The 20,427-nt window shown below is 39.5% G+C and overlaps 1 protein-coding gene across 3 annotated transcripts in view; it reads right to left on the bottom strand.

Annotated features, from left to right (window-relative positions):
* The window catches only part of pde4d (phosphodiesterase 4D, cAMP-specific), a 213,732-nt gene that overhangs the window by 86,615 nt on the left and 106,690 nt on the right, over positions 1-20,427 (bottom strand). The window contains exon 1 of one of the 3 annotated variants that reach the window (XM_075467763.1): positions 18,979-19,938. The exons of the other annotated variants lie outside the window; for them this stretch is intronic. Within the exon in view, the coding sequence (XP_075323878.1) occupies positions 18,979-19,241 (263 nt within the window). The 5' untranslated portion in view covers positions 19,242-19,938. Of the gene's footprint in view, positions 1-18,978; positions 19,939-20,427 lie in introns of those variants that run through there. 3 annotated transcript variants of the gene reach the window in all.

Raw genomic sequence — 20,427 nt, 5'->3', positions numbered from 1 at the left:
CGACCTTATCCACGGATTCTATTGATACCTTATTTATGAAATTTGGACCAAGGGGTCCAAAGATATGAGCAAAAATGCATTTTTGCTACTTAAAGCGCCACCTATAGGCCGAACGTCACCAAACTTCTTGGTCCTCTTACCTTTGCAGTCTTGAGTCTGTGTTATAAGTTTGACGTCATAACATCAAATGGTTGCCAAGATATGACCTCACTTCCGGTTTGGGGGCGTCAACCTCGAGTTTGATTGGCTTTTATGGAAAATTGGAAGCCTAATTAAAAATTCCCTTGGATAACTTTTGTGCGGCTTGGTCTTAAGAGTCTATGTGCCAAGTTTCGTGAAAATTGGACAATCTCTGTGACCTGAAATGCTTTCTTAAGCTTTTTGATAAAATTCAAAATGGCGAAACATCTCGGTATACGCAAATTGACGTCATAGGGTGCGTTGGACTCGTCATGATCCAAGGATTCCAATGATGTGTTGTTTGTGAAATTTGGACCAAGTAGTCAAAAGTTATTAGGCTGAATGCACTTTGAACTTTGACGTGTTGGTGGCGCTAGAGAGTAGACTCTTGGGCCATGAAAATTCTTGAGTTTGTGATTGGCACTTGGCTAATTACGTGTGCCAAATTTCACAACTTTTTACCATAGCGTTCATGGGGCTGCCATAGACTTACATTGCAGCAGAAATTGAAGAATAATAATAATAGGAAAAGCTACTAACTCAATGGGTTCCTGCAGCTTCGCTGCTAGGACCCCCAATAATAATAATAGGAAAAGCTACTAACTCAATGGGTTCCTGCAGCTTCGCTGCTAGGACCCCCAATTATTTTTATGCTGGCACAAGCAACCAGCTCTGTACTGTGAACTCAACAGTTTTCAGCTGCAGTGAGGGGAGGGGCTGTGGGTCTGTCTGCAGCAGTGCCCTGGCAGTCAACAGGAGGAGGGGAAGACAGCACTGTCTGCACTGATACCACTGCAAATGAGCACCTAATAAGATCCCAATTTTTTGTATTTGAGAACCTTTTTTTGACAGTCGTAATCAGTACAACAGCAATTATATCAGTTTTTCATTTCTAAATCACTACTAAAGCTTATTGCTTATTACACCCCTATTTATTACTAATGTTTGCTCTGTAATGGTACGTGTAAGGTGCCAATCCCATGAAACAAACAAAGTTGAAACAAAGATTACAAATTCAGAAAATAAGAATTTAAGTAGTCTGTAATGACATTCCTATTCTAAACAAGTGATGCGACTGCAGTCTCACTAATTTAAACTATTGTTTGTATATCGACGTATAACAATCAGCTTTTTGATTTTTATTCTTTTTTGTAATCGGAGCAAGTGTTAATAGTAATAACTGTAGTGTTGACGATAAAATGGGAATATGACAGAACCTCCTCACCTTCTGCATCTCATTGCTTAGCTCAGGGTAAGTGGCTTTTTGCTGCATCATACCAAACATACTGGTCAGCAGCTTAAGAAAATGGCTTAATGCAGTACTACTTGCTGACCCATACTAAAATCTACTATCAGTCTAATGCTGGCTCTTCCATCATTTTCTTCCTCGGACTTTATGGTTAGCCCTAAAGGTTCTCTCATTTACATTTGAATACTTGGTGGTACTTTGCTTGATACCAGCATCAATAATGTTATATCTCTTGGGAGAAATAATAAAAATAAAAACTTGGTTATTACCCTCCTGCCCTCTTATAAACATTACATCACCAGTTGCACCATATAGCATCAATCCTACATAAATTGTCCCATCATAAAGCAGCCAAGGAAACAAATCTGATTGCAAATAAATGCTGCTCTGTTGAGTGACACACAGATGAGTAAACTATTGAAGGTCACATACATTTAATTTCAGTTTAGAGGTATTGTGTGCTTTTTTAGGAAACGCAGTGGAGATCTTTTTTTACAATGTTATCATAAGAAGTGTTTTATACAAGATATAACGCTGTGGTTAGAGTTCTATTTTAAAAACGTTTGGGGGCTTATAATAAATTAACTCAACCAAGACCTATCCACCCATTTCTTCTTTTTGTGACACATTCCCAAGCCAAATTCAATATCTGTGTTCTGGGTTTGCTTTAAAATGGATGGTCTTTGTAATGTCTGAAGGAAAAAAATCCTTAAAAAGACTCAGTAAAAAGTCTAGTTGTGGTAGGTTTCCTTACCTAATCTCTATGATTGAGTAGAGACCTCCAGAAAAGCAAACGTTATGTTGGAAACGACACGTTACATAATTGTTTCTGTTGGAGAGTTAGTGTGAGTGCTCTTTCGATACATGTGTTTCAGTGCCGCAGAATACTAATTTTAGATGTCTTGCTTCAATATACAGTGAATTCCTCTCTAAAGAGTGGGCGGGAAAAGAACATCTGCTGTCTTACAGAACAGTGTTGAAAATGGCTACCCGACTGGCTGTTCTCCAACAGCACTGATTACCATTCTCTAGATGTAAGTCCTAAGCTTCATCCAGAGCAAACAAGTTAAGTCTAAACCAAGAAGTCAATGCAGAATCAGAGACTACTGATGTACAATCGTAAAATAAACAGATCCTGCTTTCATTTTCCTTTCCTTTTCTTTTGTTTTTTTCTTTCTTTTTTTTTCTTTCCTTTAAATTCTAATTGAGATAAGCTTTCTGACAAAAATGTGTGTATCATTTTTAAAAGAAGATTTTGCAGTTCTGGCTCACGAATGAATTTTCCCAAGTGTAAATGCACATACACCCCATTACACAAAAAAAGCCTGCATGCATAGATAATATAATAACAAATATTACTCCTCACAGAATGGCCATGCATCACCTTAAGCACACAACAGAGGTAATTAGGAGATGTTGTAGCAGGATGGCCATGATTTCCTTGCTCATATATCACTTGGGTTCTATAATAATTTTCTTATTTCCAGCATATTATCGATATCAAAAGACAGAGGTTAGAGTCAAGTGCAGAGATGACCCTTTTAGAGCAAACATAGCTGGTGCCACAGGTTGCACAACATTGGAAATGTGAGCACAGGCGAACCTAGATACTGGGAAATCTTACCGTCAGGTCTGTAAACAAGCGAAAAAATAATGAAAAAAATAATTTCTTTTCATAGCAACTTTAGAATGCAGATGCAAAGAAGGACCTCTGAGGGTTGCGTGAGAAGTTAAAGTGAGGTGTAAGTACCCTTTAGATAATGTTGACAAGACATGGAATCAAAACCTCATGACATGAAAAGCGGAGGCACACAGTGATATAGAAAGGTCATCTCTCCACAAATGATGAGAAAGCAGAGGGGGTTTGATCACAAAGCCATCCAACATCCTTGGACATGCAACGCTCCCTCAGTCCCACTGTTGGCATGAAAAGTTCATAACCAGGTTGGCTGCCCGTTGTCACGGAAACAAATGACAATTTTTTTTCAGTGGCCGCTGGATGAATGTGCCTTTTCTTGAAAATCAATGAGTGATTCAGATGTGACAAGATCCTCTGACAGCCTTCAGTATTTAACAGCTCTATTTGCTCTTTACAGGATCATCACATCCTGAGTTGTGTGTGTGTGTGTGTGTGTGTGTGTGTGTGTGTGTGCGCGTTTTGTGAACGATCATGACACCCGATAGGCAGAACCCAATCATAACCACATATCTACCTATAACAGGATATAAAATAGTATCAATCCTTTGAATGCATGCTGCTAGGAGTGCTGGAAATTTTCCTCAACACCAAGTCATTCAGAGATTCCATCTTTATCTGATCCTGTGGCAATCGTAAATTGATAGACAGTCAACATTCAGGATAAAGAGTTTTTGCAGAGCATTAAAAAGTCCTAATGAAATCAAAACTGCAAGGTGGGAAAATTCAGGGTAGTTCCAGTGATATACGATGTACTAGTGCATCCATCAATAAGGTTAGTGAATATGAGCTTTTTTTTTTTTTTTTAACAAAAACACACACACAATAACACATCATTCCAGCCTCTTGCCAAACCTCTTTCCCTTTTCATTGCTACTGCTTTTACTGTCAAATCTGACAAACTTAAAGCATTCAGAAATAGCTTTTGATCGAGAATTTATTTGATCCTTTCCTGGATGTGTTGGCCATGATGTGCTGATATTTAAGGCTTCAGAGTAAAAGGAAAACTATTTTTATCAACAGTATGGGATAGAAACAACTCAGTGCGCTGAACTTTATAATTACCCTGGCCATTTCAACAACAGCAATCTGTAAATCTCTTGTCATTCATATGTTCAAAGTTGTTATTGCTCCACAATTTTCCACCTACAAACAGTAGGCATCTACAGTAATGAAATACCTTTAAGCCCCACTGAATGAACTGAAATCAAGCTGAAAGCAAGTGTATATTTCTAAGATTTAAAGGCAAAAATTGATACTGATACAAAAATAACAAATATCAATCAAAGTTAAACTGATCAGCCATATTAATGTTAAAACCAATGAAAGTGAATAACACTGCTCCTCATGTTATAGTGCAATGTTCTGCTGGGAAAATCTCTTCTCACTGATCAAAACATTTTTTATCAGAACTGATGGCATATGTGGGACGAAAGCCCAATCTACAAAAGACCCCATCCCATAATCCGCAAGGTCCAAATTATCTACTGCTAATGTCCTGGACATACCAATGCGTCCGTGCCCTGACTGTTCAGAAACTTTGGTGGCAAAAGGGTTACCTGCTCATTATTAGTCAGATTGTGAACCAGTATACACGATATTGTGAGGATGACCACTTATGCTTGACAACTGTGATATAACCGTTTTCCTGAGTGTTTCCTGTTTCCCTTTTTTACACTATGTGTGGGCATTACATCCGTGCATGTTGCCAAACTAGTGAGCCTTTCTGAATACAAAGCAGGCATTTATCTAATTGCTGCACCGTATGATTAAAAATGAGAAAAAAAACAATCTAAGCTATCAAGCAAGTTAAATTGCAGTGACTTACTTTTTCATTATCTATCAAAAATCGCTTGAGACAATAGTCTCTTTGAGTTGAAATGGAGCAATACTTAGAAGCAATAAATCAATTTACTCAGCTTTAGATTATATTTAAAAAATTGGGATGCAGAGGAAAAAAAAAAACATGGAACAAAAGCCTACCCCACAGATCATTACCAACTCATCTCATAAACCCATAACCTGTCTTTTCATTTGCTTTTAGTTTGACCGTTGGTTCTGGCAACTGCATCCATTCAAAGCCATGAGAGGTAAGCTGAGGCTGTGATCTGTTTTAAGCACCTGCACTAATCCTTCCACTTCAGGTCAATATCCAGACACTCCCTGAAAGCTAGCAGAGTCTTTGTTAACTCAGCTGCCAGACAGACACAATAAACAACCTGTGCTGAGACACATTCTCAAACCTAGATCTCCTCTGAAGTGTATTTTTGAGTGAATTTTAAATGATCAAACCAAAGATATATCATTTTATGCAACTGGCAAATATGTTGAATATGAATATATCTGTAAAATGGTCAGATTTAACACACTTGTGGAAGTGTGTTAAAAGGTCCACACTTGTGTATTGCCTTTTAAACTTTAAACCCTCACAACATTTCCTACAATTCATTTAATCTATTCAATGCTTTTTCATCACAATTACACAACGATTAGCATATATTGCTCAAGGGCTCTTCAACACAAGGGGCTTGGGATCAAACGGATGACTATAGGGGATGATCACTCTACAAAAAAAAGCCACGGTAGCCCCAAAAGCCTTATTAAGATTTTTATGGTTATGATTCATTACAAGCAACATATTAAAGAAAGATTATACTTTGGGCCCAACCCTAATCACAGACAGGTGTCTGACGCACAACTTTATTCTTTGGTGGGAGATTTATCACCAAATCCACGCCAACCACCTGCTGAAGAATTATTTTCTCAATAATCTGTTTGCTCAAAGATAAAGCTGTCAGTCAAGCGTACGGCGCACACGGCAAAATGACTTTGCAAAGCAAATAGCCTTTATGTGGCGTTGATCTTCTCTCCAAAGGTGTTTCAACAGAAATTTAACACTTGAAAATTCATAAAGTTAGGATTTACTGCAGCGCCGTTGTACGTGACAATATAAGTTCGAGCTATGCACGCCTAATAGACAAGGTGTACTTCATTCATAGCTGCTGATCAATTGCAGCAACATGAGCAATCCGACCAGGCTTAAATTATGATTTTGCAGCTAACATCACCTTTTATGACCAACACACATGGCATCTGTCATCCCATAACAGACAGAGACATTCACACACAGATTCCCACAGAGTAGCACATATGTGACTTTCATCCCATAACTGCTAAATTTCTTACACCTTCCTCCACCTAGTGACTGCTGAGAACCTCGAGAAACTAGGTGCAGACCAATTACCTCATACTCAGAGCACGCTGTTCATTTTTCATCTTTCATTACTGCATGCGGCAGCACTAAATCAATGCAATCAAAGGAGACAGCATCAGTGGTCAGACAGACGGCAGAAGACTGGTAATAAGGACGGCTACTGACACAAACAAGAACACACACAGTTTTACAAAAAATAAATAAATGAAAATAAGCACACACACACAGACATGCACCCACATATGAGTACAAATTTATGTGTTTCTTTATATAATGCACAAACACACAAAGGAACCGATGAATCCACCAGATGTATTTGCACTGTCTATATTTGCACACACATAACGCACACAAATGCTGGCACATAAAAGATGAAAACCGACTCTCATAAAGAGCAGGATATTGGAAGCAGCTGTGAAAAATGAATGATCAAGGGGTGACATCAATAACAGGACGGTGCTCACAACACAGTAGGCAGCTGCATCTTAATTGGACAGGCACCTCATTAGAACTGCTCAAAGTGGGCAATATCTCTGAACTAAGGCTCCATTCAGACAGACCATGCAAGGTGGATTGAAGAAGATGGGCAGGTCACAAAAGTGAACAAGGTGCAGATGAATATCAACCACCCTAAAAACACAAGCAAAAAATGCAAATATGTTTGCTCTCATCATTCACTAATATTTTTGGGCACTGCTTGACAGAAAAAAGCTGCCATGTTCGAAACCTCAAGGAGTCCTAGGGGCCTACAATTACTTTGTGCTCCCTCCGTCTCTTCCTGTCTTACATCATGTTTACTGCAGCTTAAGACCTGAGGGTAGTTTTGATGTAAGATCTTGTATGTAACAGAGCAACTCTTGAAAATGTTATGAGTTACAGCCAGATTAACTAATGTGCGTGTAGTTGCCTAAGGAAAACGAAAAAAAAAGAAAGAGCTGTTAGGAGAGATAGAAGAAAGGTAAACTTTTACTGTTTTCAAAAAGAGACACTATGAGTTCAAGGCAACATTTCTTGCTCTCTGCATACAGAGTATTGTTGATTTCCAGATGACATCCAAAGTTTTCCATCTGCCAGTATTATTGTATCTTTGTAGGCGTCAAATGTATATTAAGTCTTTCTGCTTCAAAAATCCAAAGAACAACCTCTCCGATGTCAAGAAGCAGTCGCAGTAAAGGTTTTATCATTTAAGTATGCGTGAAAAGACATAAACCAATAAGGATCTCAAACTACGAATGCTGTCTGAGTAGTGAAAAATGTGCATTATGACTTGAGAGGGTCAAACCTTTGATTATTGTTTACTCTGCGGAGTCTGCCAACTATGACCAATGGATTTACCACAGCCTTGCATTGTTAATGGATCTCACCTCAGGCTAACGAGGCTCTCTCTAAGGAAAAGATAATGAAAGCTTCTGGCTACAACCAAGGGTCCTTTTGAATGGAGAACATTTTTTTTTTTTTTTCTTGTGATTACGAGATTCTTCACTGCAGTCCAAATGGAGCTGTGAAAAGGGACGGAAACGCAGCCAGACACTCTCAATCTCCATAGTGGCTGCAACAGATATGCACAAAAGAGTGCCTGGCCATCTGTAGTCCACTACAAAGATACAGTACTTGAGGCTATTAACAACTTCCCTTACAGTACCACTCCTTTTTCCAACTCTATGCTTGTTTTATAACTGCTAATCAGTAACTGAATTCTACTTTGGAATTCAAGTCAAAAGGTCTGGCCGTAAAATCAGCTGAAATATTATAGCGCTGAAAAAATGACGGTATAAGCAAGAGAATGAAATAAGAAGCTTGAAAAACAATTAGACACCAGACGGAGAGAAAGATTGATAAGAAGTGAATTATGCAAGCAAGATAAAAACAAAAGTTCATAAATGGTCGACATGTTGAGCAAGCACAGGCAGAATCTTTCAGTCATTTTGATCAATCAGAAAGATATCAACATATCAAAAGGCCTTTGATGAAGCACTGCAGCTGTGGCCTCTTTCGAGCAGATTAATTCTGCTCATTCAATTAATTCTGGTAGTGCAGTATCCACTGTTAAAACACACCTTTGTGTGTCTGGACCTGCTGGATGTAAATGCTTATCAACATGCACCTCAGTTAGCTCACTTTACACCTGAAGAGAACTGAGCTTACTGTCTCCTGGAACAAGAACATTATGATGTTTAGAATGGGCAAGCAAAGCTGAAGTTAATGTTTGTCTCACCCCTGGTTATCACAGTGTTTTTCAATTCAATTCAAATTCAAAAATACTTTATTTATCCCAGAGGGAAATTAAATGTTGATGTAACTCAATTAAATCAAGGAGTTATTATAGATGCTGATGGCTGTGGGCAGGAAAGATTTCCTGTAGCGGTCCGTTTTGCATCCAAACTGAAGAAGCCTTTGACTGAAGAGACTCTGTTTTCCGATAACAGTCTCATGGAGAGGATGTTCAGGGTTGTCCATAATTCTCTTGATTTTATGCAAAATCCTTCTTTGCATTATTGTCTCCAGAGGTTCCACAGTTGTCCCCAGAACAGAACCAGCCTTCTTTATCAGGTTGTTGAGTCTTTTTAGGTCCCTGGTTCTGATGCTGCTGCCCCAACAGATGACGCAAGAGGAAATGAGGCTCTCAACAACAGACTTGTAGAAGATCTGCAACATCTTGTTGCAAACCTTGAAGGACCTTAGCTTCCTCAAGAAGTACAGTCTGCTCTGTCCTTTCTTGTAGATGGCTTCACTGTTGTGTCTCCAGTCCAGTCTGTTGTCCAGATGAACACCAAGGTATTTATATTCCTCAACCACCTCCACTTCTTCTCCCATGATGGAAACAGGGTTTGATCTGACCCTGTTTCTCCTGAAATCTACAATCATCTCCTTTGTTTTGTTAACATTCAAGATGAGATGATTGTTCCCACACCATGCCACAAAGCGGTCCACCAGCTCTCTGTACTCAGCTTCTTGTCCATCTCTGATACACCCGACAACTGCAGAGTCATCTGAATATTTCTGTAGATGACAGGAGTCTGACTTGTACTGGAAGTCTGAAGCGTACGGAGTGAAAAGGAATGGTGAGAGTACAGTCCCCTGTGGTGCTCCTGTGCTGCTGATCACCTGGTTAGACACACAATTCTTCAGTCTGACAAACTGTGGTCTGTTTGTCAGGTAGTCATTAAAGCTGCGGTCGGCAACTTTTTTTAGTCATATTAGCTTGAACTGTCATGGGATTCTGGAAGTAGAATATTAAATAGGCTGTTTAGGAAAAATAACGAAATCTGTAGCTCCCTCTGAAGCCTGTAATCATGCTTGCAAAAACCGAGCGCTCCCGGCTGTTTTTAACCAATCAAGTTAGGGTGGAGGAATCCTACCTGTCAATCACAGCTTGTGCACACGCTGCTGAGCGTGAGTCTGCCCCAGCTTGTGTGCGCTCACACTGGTGTGAACTCACGTGCACAACCTCGTCCACAGAGGGGGAGGGGTTTGGGGGGCGATTCGGAGCTTGTTAGAGGTTGGGGGAGGGACCTGAAAGTTGTATCAGTTCGAATTTTCCGACTTTAGACTCGCAATTTTGAAAACCTGCCGACTGCAGCTTTAATCCAGGTGATTGTTGAGGCCTCCACCTGAGTCTTCTGGAGTTTCAGACGAAGCAGATCAGGCTGAATTGTGTTAAATGCACTGGAGAATCAAAGAACATGATCCTCACAGTGCTGCCTGCTTTGTCCAGATGACAGTGGGTTTGTTGAAGCAGGTGTATGATAGGTGTATTATAGAATCTGACATGTAATGGATGTGAGCCTGACAACTTCTGGCAAAGCGCTAGGCTTGATAAACACAATATGAAATAAATGAAGAGCGGATGAAGGAGAATTGAGGGCAACAGAGATTCGCAGGAGCTTGAGCAGACTCAGATGTGTGAATTTGGAGGTATTCATTTACAGAAAATATCGAGAGTAAGGGACAATCTGTAAATAATGCCGCTTACAGCACATTCAGCATTGCAGAAATTGCATAATCCATAGATTTGTTTGTTTTTCTAAATAACGTCAAGCTCAAATGCTGGTATAAAGTTACCTCAAATTGATCCTTAAGTTGGTCAATACACTTCTTATTTTAATTTGTTAAGAGCTATTTCACATGAAAATTACAAAAATAAATAAATCTCTTAATAACCGATAGTTGGTAGTCAGCATCATGTCTCCTACAACTTTATCATGTCCTCCAATTATATACATTTATTGTTATCATGAATATGGCTGGTGTAGTACTGTTTGTTTCCTTGTTTATAAGTTTCCTATAAAACCATTTCAGCTCCTCTGGCTTCATCAGGCATTACTGACTATTTCACATTTCTAAGCATTTAATTGGACAAAAAATTAGTTAATACTCAAAAGTCTGTGTTCTGTTGTCATGAAGACCAACAAAATCATATTTTCCCCCATATTCAGAACAGATAATGGTGCATAAGATGTATATTGTGCAAGACATATAAAATAAAAAGACTTGACATGATACCATTTTATGGGACTTAATTAAAGAAATTAACATGAGTAACATGCGAGAAGTGTGGAGACACCTTTGGTTATGGCTTCAAAACGGAGGTACCTCTTAACGTGAGAGTGACTGAAATACAGCTATTGTGTTATTGTGACAAACTAAAACAAACCCAAACCGGAGATGAAAATATAATGTTTGTAATGGCAACAAAGAAATGTTAGTTGAGTTTTTTCAGCACAAAGCTTGTTTCTATGATGTTGTCAGCAGCTGTTATTATGAAACGCCATTGAGAAAGTATTATGGAAAAAAAACAACAACAACAGAATTGGGGAACTGCAGCCATGCGTTGCAGCGTCTGATTCAGTAGAATCCAGTTTTATTATTGAAGAGTAATATAAGATATCACTTCCAAGTCTGAATTTATGAGACTGCTGAAATATCAGAGTCTATGGGGGCCTTCAAATACCATTTGCTTTTTTATTTAGACCTTTTTTTAACATTCAGAACTCTTTCTTTCCAAAAAAAATGTGTCACCCCCTCAACAGTTTGTTTGGTAAGCATTTATGTGGAAAAAGCCTGCCTGTCATTTATAATCTTTTTTTTTATGGCCATCGTACTTGACTCAACACATTAAATTTATAAAGTAGAGCATTGTATGTGCAGTGAATAACTGAAAAATATGTATTGAATGCATTATAATTCAGAAAAAAATTCCAATTCTATAAATCTATATCAAATGGGCTGATTGGATTACAACATTAATTCCTGTAGTCTTCTTCATTTCCATAAGTTAAATGTTACTGTTTGAGATAGAAGACACATCTTCTGTTTATAAAACATAAAAAGCATTATCCTCCTCCACCGTATAAATCCTTCTCTCTCTGTCACAGAGTTATATAACCGAGTTCTTATTCATGTCAACCAACTACCTCAGAATACGAAGTTAAAGTTTGTCATAAAACCATCTAGTCTCGTCCCTAATAGTGACGTCACAAACACAGAATGAATGTGTAAGCATCCACAAATTTATGTTTGTGCATATGGATGCAAAATCATGTAAATGCCATTGATTAGTATAAATCTGTCTGTCTGCACACATGAAAAGGTGATGGGTTCTGGAGTCTGCACTAGTAGGCCAGAAGCAGCACTGCTTATAAGCTCATATGTATGCAAATCACATGCGTTCTATTCTCTCGGGTGGAGAGCAGTGTTTGGGCTGATAAAACCTGGAGAATCCTCTTTACCTGACAGAGGGATAACAATTGTAACCAAATGCCACTGCAAATGAACAGACGGTATTTACTTAAACAAAGCTGCAACCTAAATATGAACAAAGCAAAAAATGTTGGGAGGCTGAACTATGAATGAATCTGATGATAAATTAATAGAAATGATATGATAGGCTATATAAATGGAGAGTTCTAGTCTGCACTCGGTGAGGAAGCAATATGAGGGCTTCATTTTAACAGGTGAACATAGTGATGGACAGATCTGTGCTTCAGGGTAGAGAGAAAGATAAACATTTCCGAAACACCTCATATTTAATTTGTGTTAACCAAGATGTTGCATTTGAGCCACTGGGACAGTTGTGATTTCAGAGTTTTGACGACCACAACTGACTAGACTGCGCCCGGGAGCAAATTCAAATTTGGGGTCGCTAGGGGCGTCTAGATTTCTAGGCTAAAGTATCTTAAAACTTATGTGAAAGGTCAAATTTAATGTCCTTACACACACACAGAAAAAAAATGTCTTATGGCCATAACAAATTATTTTGATCAGAACTGATCAGTATTTTAATGACTCAATTATTCTGTCTATAAACATTTCATTTTAAAATTAGTCAGAGAACGAGGTAACATATCAATATTCAGAATTACGAATTACAAAAACAAACCACAACACGAAGATAACTATATTATAAACAATTAGAATTTTCTGTTTATCAACTAACAATTTGAGTAACAAATCAAAGCTAATACGGACGACAGATCACAGACAGCCAACGAAATAACAGATTCCAAATGCGTTCTGCAATGGTAACATCTCAAAGGAATGGTTTTGGAAAATATAACGTGTAGAATTTTTCAAGCCAAAAATCCAAGAGCATCATGGCTAGAACAGAGGATGTTTCTTCAAGATCATTGTTACCCACCCCAGAAGGGAGCGGCTAATGAGAATGCTTCCGAGAACAGAACGTGGAACATTTTGTAATGTCACTGGAATTATCTAAAGGTGGGGTACACTATGGACAGGTCGCCGGTTCATCACAGGGCTACACAGAAACAAACAAGATAAACAACTATCCACACTCACACTCAGGGTCAAGCATGTTTTTGGAGGGTGGGAGGTGCTGTAAGTCATTCAGCAAGACAAAATCTTGAAGGTACAAGTCATTTTCTGAAAGAATGGTTATTGGGGACTAAAGGTAATGTTTTTAAATGACCAAAGTCAAAGTCCTGACCTGACCTTACTCCAATAGAAATGAAGGACCTGAAGTGAGCAGCACAGTTCATGAGACAAACCAGCAGTTGTACATACATAACAGTTGAAGCTGTTCTGTTCAGAGGAATGGACTACTATCTGTCCAAGCTGATAAGCAAACCTTAACAGGAGTTACTATAAACATTTGTTTGCAGTTTTTGCTGTAAGAGGGGTTCACATCAGATGGCAGATATATTTCACTTACTTTTACCACTTGCAGAGAGGTCATTTTGAATACATTTCTTTAATTACATACACGGCCAAGCATGGTTTTGTCTCATTTGAAAGTCTAGAAAACTCTAAGAGTTCACAAAGTTTGCAGCACAACTGTAATTCTCCAGAAAATGCATTTTGCAAAACACTCCAATCATCTGACACTATTCAGATGAAAAGATCATTTGTTTTTCAGATGAGAAGAGAGAACCAAAAAAAGAAGTCCAGTTGCCTTCTATTCAAGCTCTTAAGATGAATGAGATGAGAGACCTTGACCAGCAATTAATGTTGGACGTTTATCAGCTGCTTTGGAATAAAAACGAGATAAATGAGAGTGAAGGCAATGCATTAAAAAAGGCACAAAAAGAGATGACATAACCAAGTGAGAAGTAAAGAGAGTCGTGCTTTGCCTCGATTAGCACCACCGCATTTAGCTTTAGTTCCTCTACTCCCACACAGTACCTCTCTTCTATGATACCTCTCTCTCTCCATTCTACCACTTCTGTATCTATCCAACCATCAGTCATCAATCATTCATCCAGCTATCTGTCACTCATCTCTCCTCAATCTCTAGCCATTCCTCCAAAAACTCACCATCTGGACCACCAGCCAGAGGAGACATACTGGCATCAGCACCACCGGCCAGAGCCACCTGCCCCACCCCCTCATTGAAACCCAACTCTCCTCTTACATAAAGAAACACTTGCAATGTTACAATGCAATATCAGAGACTGTTGTGCAACAGCATAGAAAATATCTCAGGGTCAGTGAGGAGGAAAAGAGAGAACACAACAACAGAGTCGTGAGTGACTGTCATTTGAAAGTAAGAATGTACCATTAAACCTTAGCTTTGGGCGTAATGTGAAATTGAAATGCTGAGAGAGCATTCAATAACCAAATGAACGAAAATACATTTTTAAATCGTGTCCACTATTTCCATCAACACCCTTATTGTGCAGCAAACAGAATTTCGGGAGGCAAGTAATCTATAGTAGGACCATTAATCAATGCATCTTAAGATCTAGAAGACAGTAACTCATTCTGTGTGTACAAATACAAAGTCACTTGCATTAAATATGAAGGCATTATTTGACAAATGCTTTGCCTTTGTAACTGGCATCACCTTTGGCAGCAATCTTAAGAGTGACTGAATCTTTCAGACTACAACAATGCTAATGCAACTGATCTTCTTTAAAGCCAGCACACAGCATAAATATATCCCTTAAGAGAAAGGCACGATCCAATACAGAGCTTTATATTTAAGTATATCTAAGTCTGTTGTCAGCACAAGTTTTGCAGATAATGCCTAATTCCATAAAGAAAACCACATTAATACCTCCACTGCTCTTGGATGTAGTTGTGCAGCTTATGTTGCAATAAAGTTGACAACAACTGAATAAGACATAGCACTAATAGCAGCTTACATATTTACAGTTCAAACTTTTATTGTATAATTTCTCTTATTTTCAACAACACAGTTAAGATGTCATCCTGTAATAAAGCCAAACCTTTGTACAAAACGGTTAGAAAATCATTACATTAAATACAACCCCCATCCTTCACCCAAATATAATTAATTCAGAACAAAAAAGCCAATCAGCTGTAGGAAAGCACAATTATTCTCAAAGCAATGGTAAAACAATTTGTGAATGGTTTTCACACTGTTGAGTCCATAAGAAGAGAAATGCTTTACATCAGACCAATCGGTCCACGGAGAAGGATTTTCTTGTTAATGAAGTGTGGAGTGCAGCCACTGAGGACTGAATATGTCACCAGATTTACACCGCAGTGGTCCTGTGATTCCCTGAAGCTGTAAAACAATGAGTGGGCAATTGGACTAAATTACACTACAGTTGCCTGTGTCTCTCTCTTGCAAACAAATTGTCTCTCTCTCTTTCCCTGGCTGACACATGTACAAACAGACAGCTATTTTTCTCCTAACCTCCCACACTCACTTTTTATCTCTGCATGACATTCTGTCTGCCACTTTTTCCAAATGTCAAGAGACAGCACGGGTGCATGTCCCACAAGTTGTGCACTAATTGAGAGGTCAGTCCTCTTACTTATTAGAATGTTGCTACTGTGTCCTTATGCCATGTCATCCTTTATGTAATTATTTTAAAAGTAGAAATATATATACGACATTTAACATCCAAATGCCAAGATCCAAAGATCCAATTTATCTCTCCATCTCAAGTTTTTGAGATCAAGTAATGGTAAAGGTAAAACTGACTTCCTCTTCTCCTTGTTTCTGAAATTGGATGAACAGGGGAAGTCAATTTCATGATGGAAAATGCCTCTTCTTTTTTGATACTGAATCATGTAAAACAGCTCTCAAATGCAAGTGGTGCATTGGTTGAGGTGTCTCATAATACAATGCACCACAATTGCATGTACACATATGGGCATGATAAGATTCATGGTTTAAACCATAGAGGTACACATGTGGCAATGCCTCTAATAGCAATATTCCGCAGGAGCAATATGATACTATTTACTTTTATTAGTGCCATCAGTAATGGGAAAAAAAAACTACAAAGAAAAAAATGACTGGACACAGAAATTGATAGGAACAGTAGGAACACACCCCTACTAAGACCCAACAGCTGCTGAAATTTCCAATATAATTATTTTGAACTTAAAGGGGAACTCCGGGGCATTTGAAGCGCAATCCCATTGCTAGAGGTTGTCAAATACTGATAGTAGGACACAGACAGGTGCAAATCTGCGCTCCCTGTGTGGAGATTGCGCTGTTTGCGCAGCCTGTCATGCGAGGCTAATACGTGGTGGCAAGGGGCAAGCGCTAACCCTTCCACGTAAAACAACAACTTGCACACTGCAGAAACATCACACCACTTTATAAACCATCCGACAATAAAGTCACAAGCCTTACCATCAAAACCATATGCATGGTTCTCACATTACTGGCATGGGGACGTTACAAAACAACTTTATAAACAGCATGTCACTCACCGGTTAGTTGTACGCTCGCGCATGTGAAAGCCCAAAAGAGTCGATGGACGATAATCACATATACAAAACAATTATCTTCTCTAGAAAAACTGCGTTCAAGTATTTAAAACATTACAACAATACATGCCCAGTAATATTGTTGTAATGTTTTAAATACTTGAACGCAGTTTTTCTAGAGAAGATAATTGCTTTGTATATGGGAGTATCGTCCATTGACTCTTTTGGGCTTTCACATGCGCGAGTGTACAACTAACCGGTGAGTTACATGCTGTTTATAAAGTTGTTTTGTAACGTCCCCATGCCAGTAATGTGAGAACCATGCATTTGGTTTTGATGGTAAGGCTTGTGACTTTATTGTCGGATGGTTTATAAAGTGGTGTGACGTTTCTGCAGTGTGCAAGTTGTTGTTTTACGTGGAAGGGTTAGCGCTTGCCCCTAGCCACCACGTATTAGCCTCGCATGACAGGCTGCGCGAACAGCGCGATCTCCACACAGGGAGCGCAGATTTGCACCTATCTGTGTCCTACTATCAGTATTTGACAACCTCTAGCAATGGAAATGCGCTTCAAATGCCCCGGAGTTCCCCTTTAATGTTAAAAAAAAACTGCTGGTAGAGACTGGCAAATATAACTGACACAAGAACAGTTAACATGTTGTGCTTTTTACTATAGATTTAACCTAACAACTCCAGAATTGCCACCAGAGTTGGCTTTATATACAAATGGTAGCAAGTGGCGCCCACGCTCTTTCAACTAGATGTGCAAGCAGGATCAGTAAGAAAGACAACATCCTTATAACCACAGTTCCCTGCAAGAAAATGCAAATATATGCAGAATTATAGAGCCTCTTCAAATTGAGCGATGTGTGCATTTACCCACAAGGCACAGCAGCTGTAACTTAACTAACAGGATAAGAAAGTATTTTGAGCTAATATTGCTCTGTTTTTCTACACATCTCATAGGTGAGCCCTTTCATATATATACATATTCCGTTATGCAGTTCAAACAGTTTAGTTGTAATAAAGCCGCTCCTCTCTGAATTAATACCGTCCCCACTTTCATTGAAACTTGCCCAACCCAATGTCTGACAGAAAATTTGGAGAACTTGTGTATGAAGGAAAAACTAGAAAGACAAAAGGAAAGAGAAGATAAGAAGAAAATAACATAAATGGAAACTGAAAGGCAACGTATTTTATCTGAAGATATGGCACACCTTGAGGTAAAGTCTAGAGGGGAATAAAGGATAACAACTTTATGCGACCCCTTTCGTATTACTTATAAATTTGTTGTCACTTTCAGTGGTCGGTTGGTTAGAATTAGGCAACAAAAGACGGCATGGGCTCACATATACCCTTTAAGAGCGTTCACCACATGTGGCAAAAGCTTGATTTCAATTCTGAGATAACCAGGGAGATAATCATCTCACATTTAAACCACTTTAAAATGAAAAACTACTATGTTGAGCTGCGTGGACCAAAAAATAAATAAATTATACAGACAAAGAATACAAAGAATACCTGATGTGTTTGAGAATCTTTTAATTACATCATGACTCTGTTCCAGATGTGAAAATGAAGGCTTCTATGCGTGAAGAGAATGGGAGCAGAGGAATTGGGACACAGGAGAAAGAGATGGGGTGCAACAGGGAAAACAGAAGGGGACTAGAAAGAGTTGGGTCGTAAAAAATGGAGAAGAAGAAGAAAATGGTAGGCGTCGGGTAAGAGAAGCGAGGGGCAGGAGGAGGCTAAATTGGTTAGAGGGGGGGAAATGAGTGGGGAAGAGAAGAAAGGTGCAGAGGAGAATAGATATGAGTCAAAGAGAAAAGATGATGTGTGGGCGAATGCAACAGCGGCTGATAGACAGCCAGGAATAGAAGACTAATTAATAGCCAAAAACTGCAGGCAGGTGTGGAGAGAATACCACAGCAGGAGGGAATAAATGTAGTAATGGATGGCTTCCCTTACTAACTACCTAATAAGAGAGGCATTACGGGATCTCTCTTTTCACATATTTGGATCACATGGCAGTAAAAGCAGAGAAAATGCTGGAAGGGGGTGCAGAGGTAGCAGAAATGGTAGAGATGGACAAGTAAAAATGATTAATGGACATAAGAGGGGGGGGGGGGGGGGGCACAGGAATAGAAATGAAGCAAGAGGGCGAAGAAGAGCAAGACAGAAACTCATCATCTGAAGGTAAGTAGAGGGTTTCCAAGGAGATTTCATATGAAGAACCTACCGGAGATTTGCTGACACATGCTCCTGCCACTTCTGTGACGGCAAAGCATTTAAGTTAAACTGCAAACAAACTTTAATTACTCAAAGGGCTTATCGCTCTGGAGCCTACCTTACAAACACTGTTCGGCAAACAAAGTTCTAACCTTGAAAGTTTGCCACAGGTGTGGTTAATAGCACACTATCTGTCAAAAACTAACACACGCAGCACACCACATACACCCAGCGCATTGACCATCTGCACGTTTAATGCTCACCATGTGTGTGCAACAGTGAAACGCCTCTGTTTGTGGGTGTTGTTGTTGAGCAACATGCGGCGAAGCAGTCGCGGTGAGTTGCGTGGAGAAAGGCGAGGGGAAATGGAGGAGGGCGAGCGCCGATGCCCTCGTGGCCTCTCTGGCTGCAGCAGGTTCTCCCGTAAGATCTTCACCAGGTCTTCGTTCAGGCCGGAGTGTTTGGGCATGGGGGGCACTGCCAGGGTGTCCTGGTGGGTCACCCCCATGCCTCCCTGCTGGGCCATGCCTACCCCGGCTTCACCACCACGACCTCCACCAGTAGCCAAATGAATGAACAGCGAAGGCAGTCTCAAGATATCAGAGGTAAAGTAACACCAGAGGTATTTTTCTCCTCTGCCAGAGTCACAGTTTAGAAATCTGCTGAAAAAAAAAAAAAAAAAATCCAAAAAAACCCTCTGGATAACGTACAAAAAAAAATCTTTTCTGGCAATAACTCACACTAGCACCTCCTTTTGAGCAAAAGCAGGAAAAATAAACGAGAAGAAAAATCCTCGGTCTTTATTTTCTCATCTTTATCGGAGCCACCAGAAGAATCGAAGCACTGAGGGCTGCTGCCTTTGTCTGCTCTACTCTGGATGTCTGCGGGGAAAGTGCAAGAGAGAAGATGAGGGCAGGATGAAAGAAGGCGGGAGGGAGGGCGGGATGCAAAAAAGCAAGGAATTCCATTCCAGTCCTTTCTCCTCCAAGCCTACAGGAAAACTCCAAACAGTCCAGGGAAATCAAGCCCTGCAAGTCTTTAACTAAGCTAATTCAATTTATTTGAGCCAAGAGCAGCCCAGTTCTACCTGTAAAATTCAAAAGGAACATGTAAGACTTAAACCCCAGTTCAGGGTGGCACAACTCAAAAAGATTCAGCGGAGTTCTGTTCAATCCAATAAAAGCAATTGATCCTTCCTTTCTCTTCCCACACAGAGAGACTGACTGCTGACTGCAGCCAGTTTATAAGCTACTGATCCTTTAGAGCTGAGCAGAGCGTGAGCATGTGTGAGTGTTTCAGAGAGAGAGCGAGAGAGAGTGTGTGCGTGTGTACACAATAGAGAGAAGAATGCTGCAAAAGGCACTAAAAGCACGCTTTAGTTATTGAGTGATGTCCAGTAACCCAAAGTCTATACTCAGGTTGAGAAAACATCTTAGGGACAAGTAAGTAACATCATGTGTTTAATTTGACTAAAATTTGCACGAGAAAAAAAAGAGACGTTGCAACGAACCAACCAACTACAAAATATCCTCCATCTTCTACCACTCCCTTTCATTGTATTTATTAAATGAGAATAGACATACAGTACAAGTAAATCACCATCATCTGATTTCTCGTTCTCCTCTTTGCAAATGATAGCTTGTACTATGCCTGCCTCTAACCAACTTTTGGTCATTCTGCCTTTAACCTCTGGACACCCTAAAAATAATGCA

Source organism: Odontesthes bonariensis, chromosome 6, assembly GCF_027942865.1.
Source record: "Odontesthes bonariensis isolate fOdoBon6 chromosome 6, fOdoBon6.hap1, whole genome shotgun sequence".
In the NCBI taxonomy this organism is placed as follows: Eukaryota; Metazoa; Chordata; class Actinopteri; order Atheriniformes; family Atherinopsidae; genus Odontesthes; species Odontesthes bonariensis.
The sequence above is the reverse complement of the archived record's forward strand: the minus strand, read 5'-3'. Positions and strand labels throughout refer to the sequence as shown.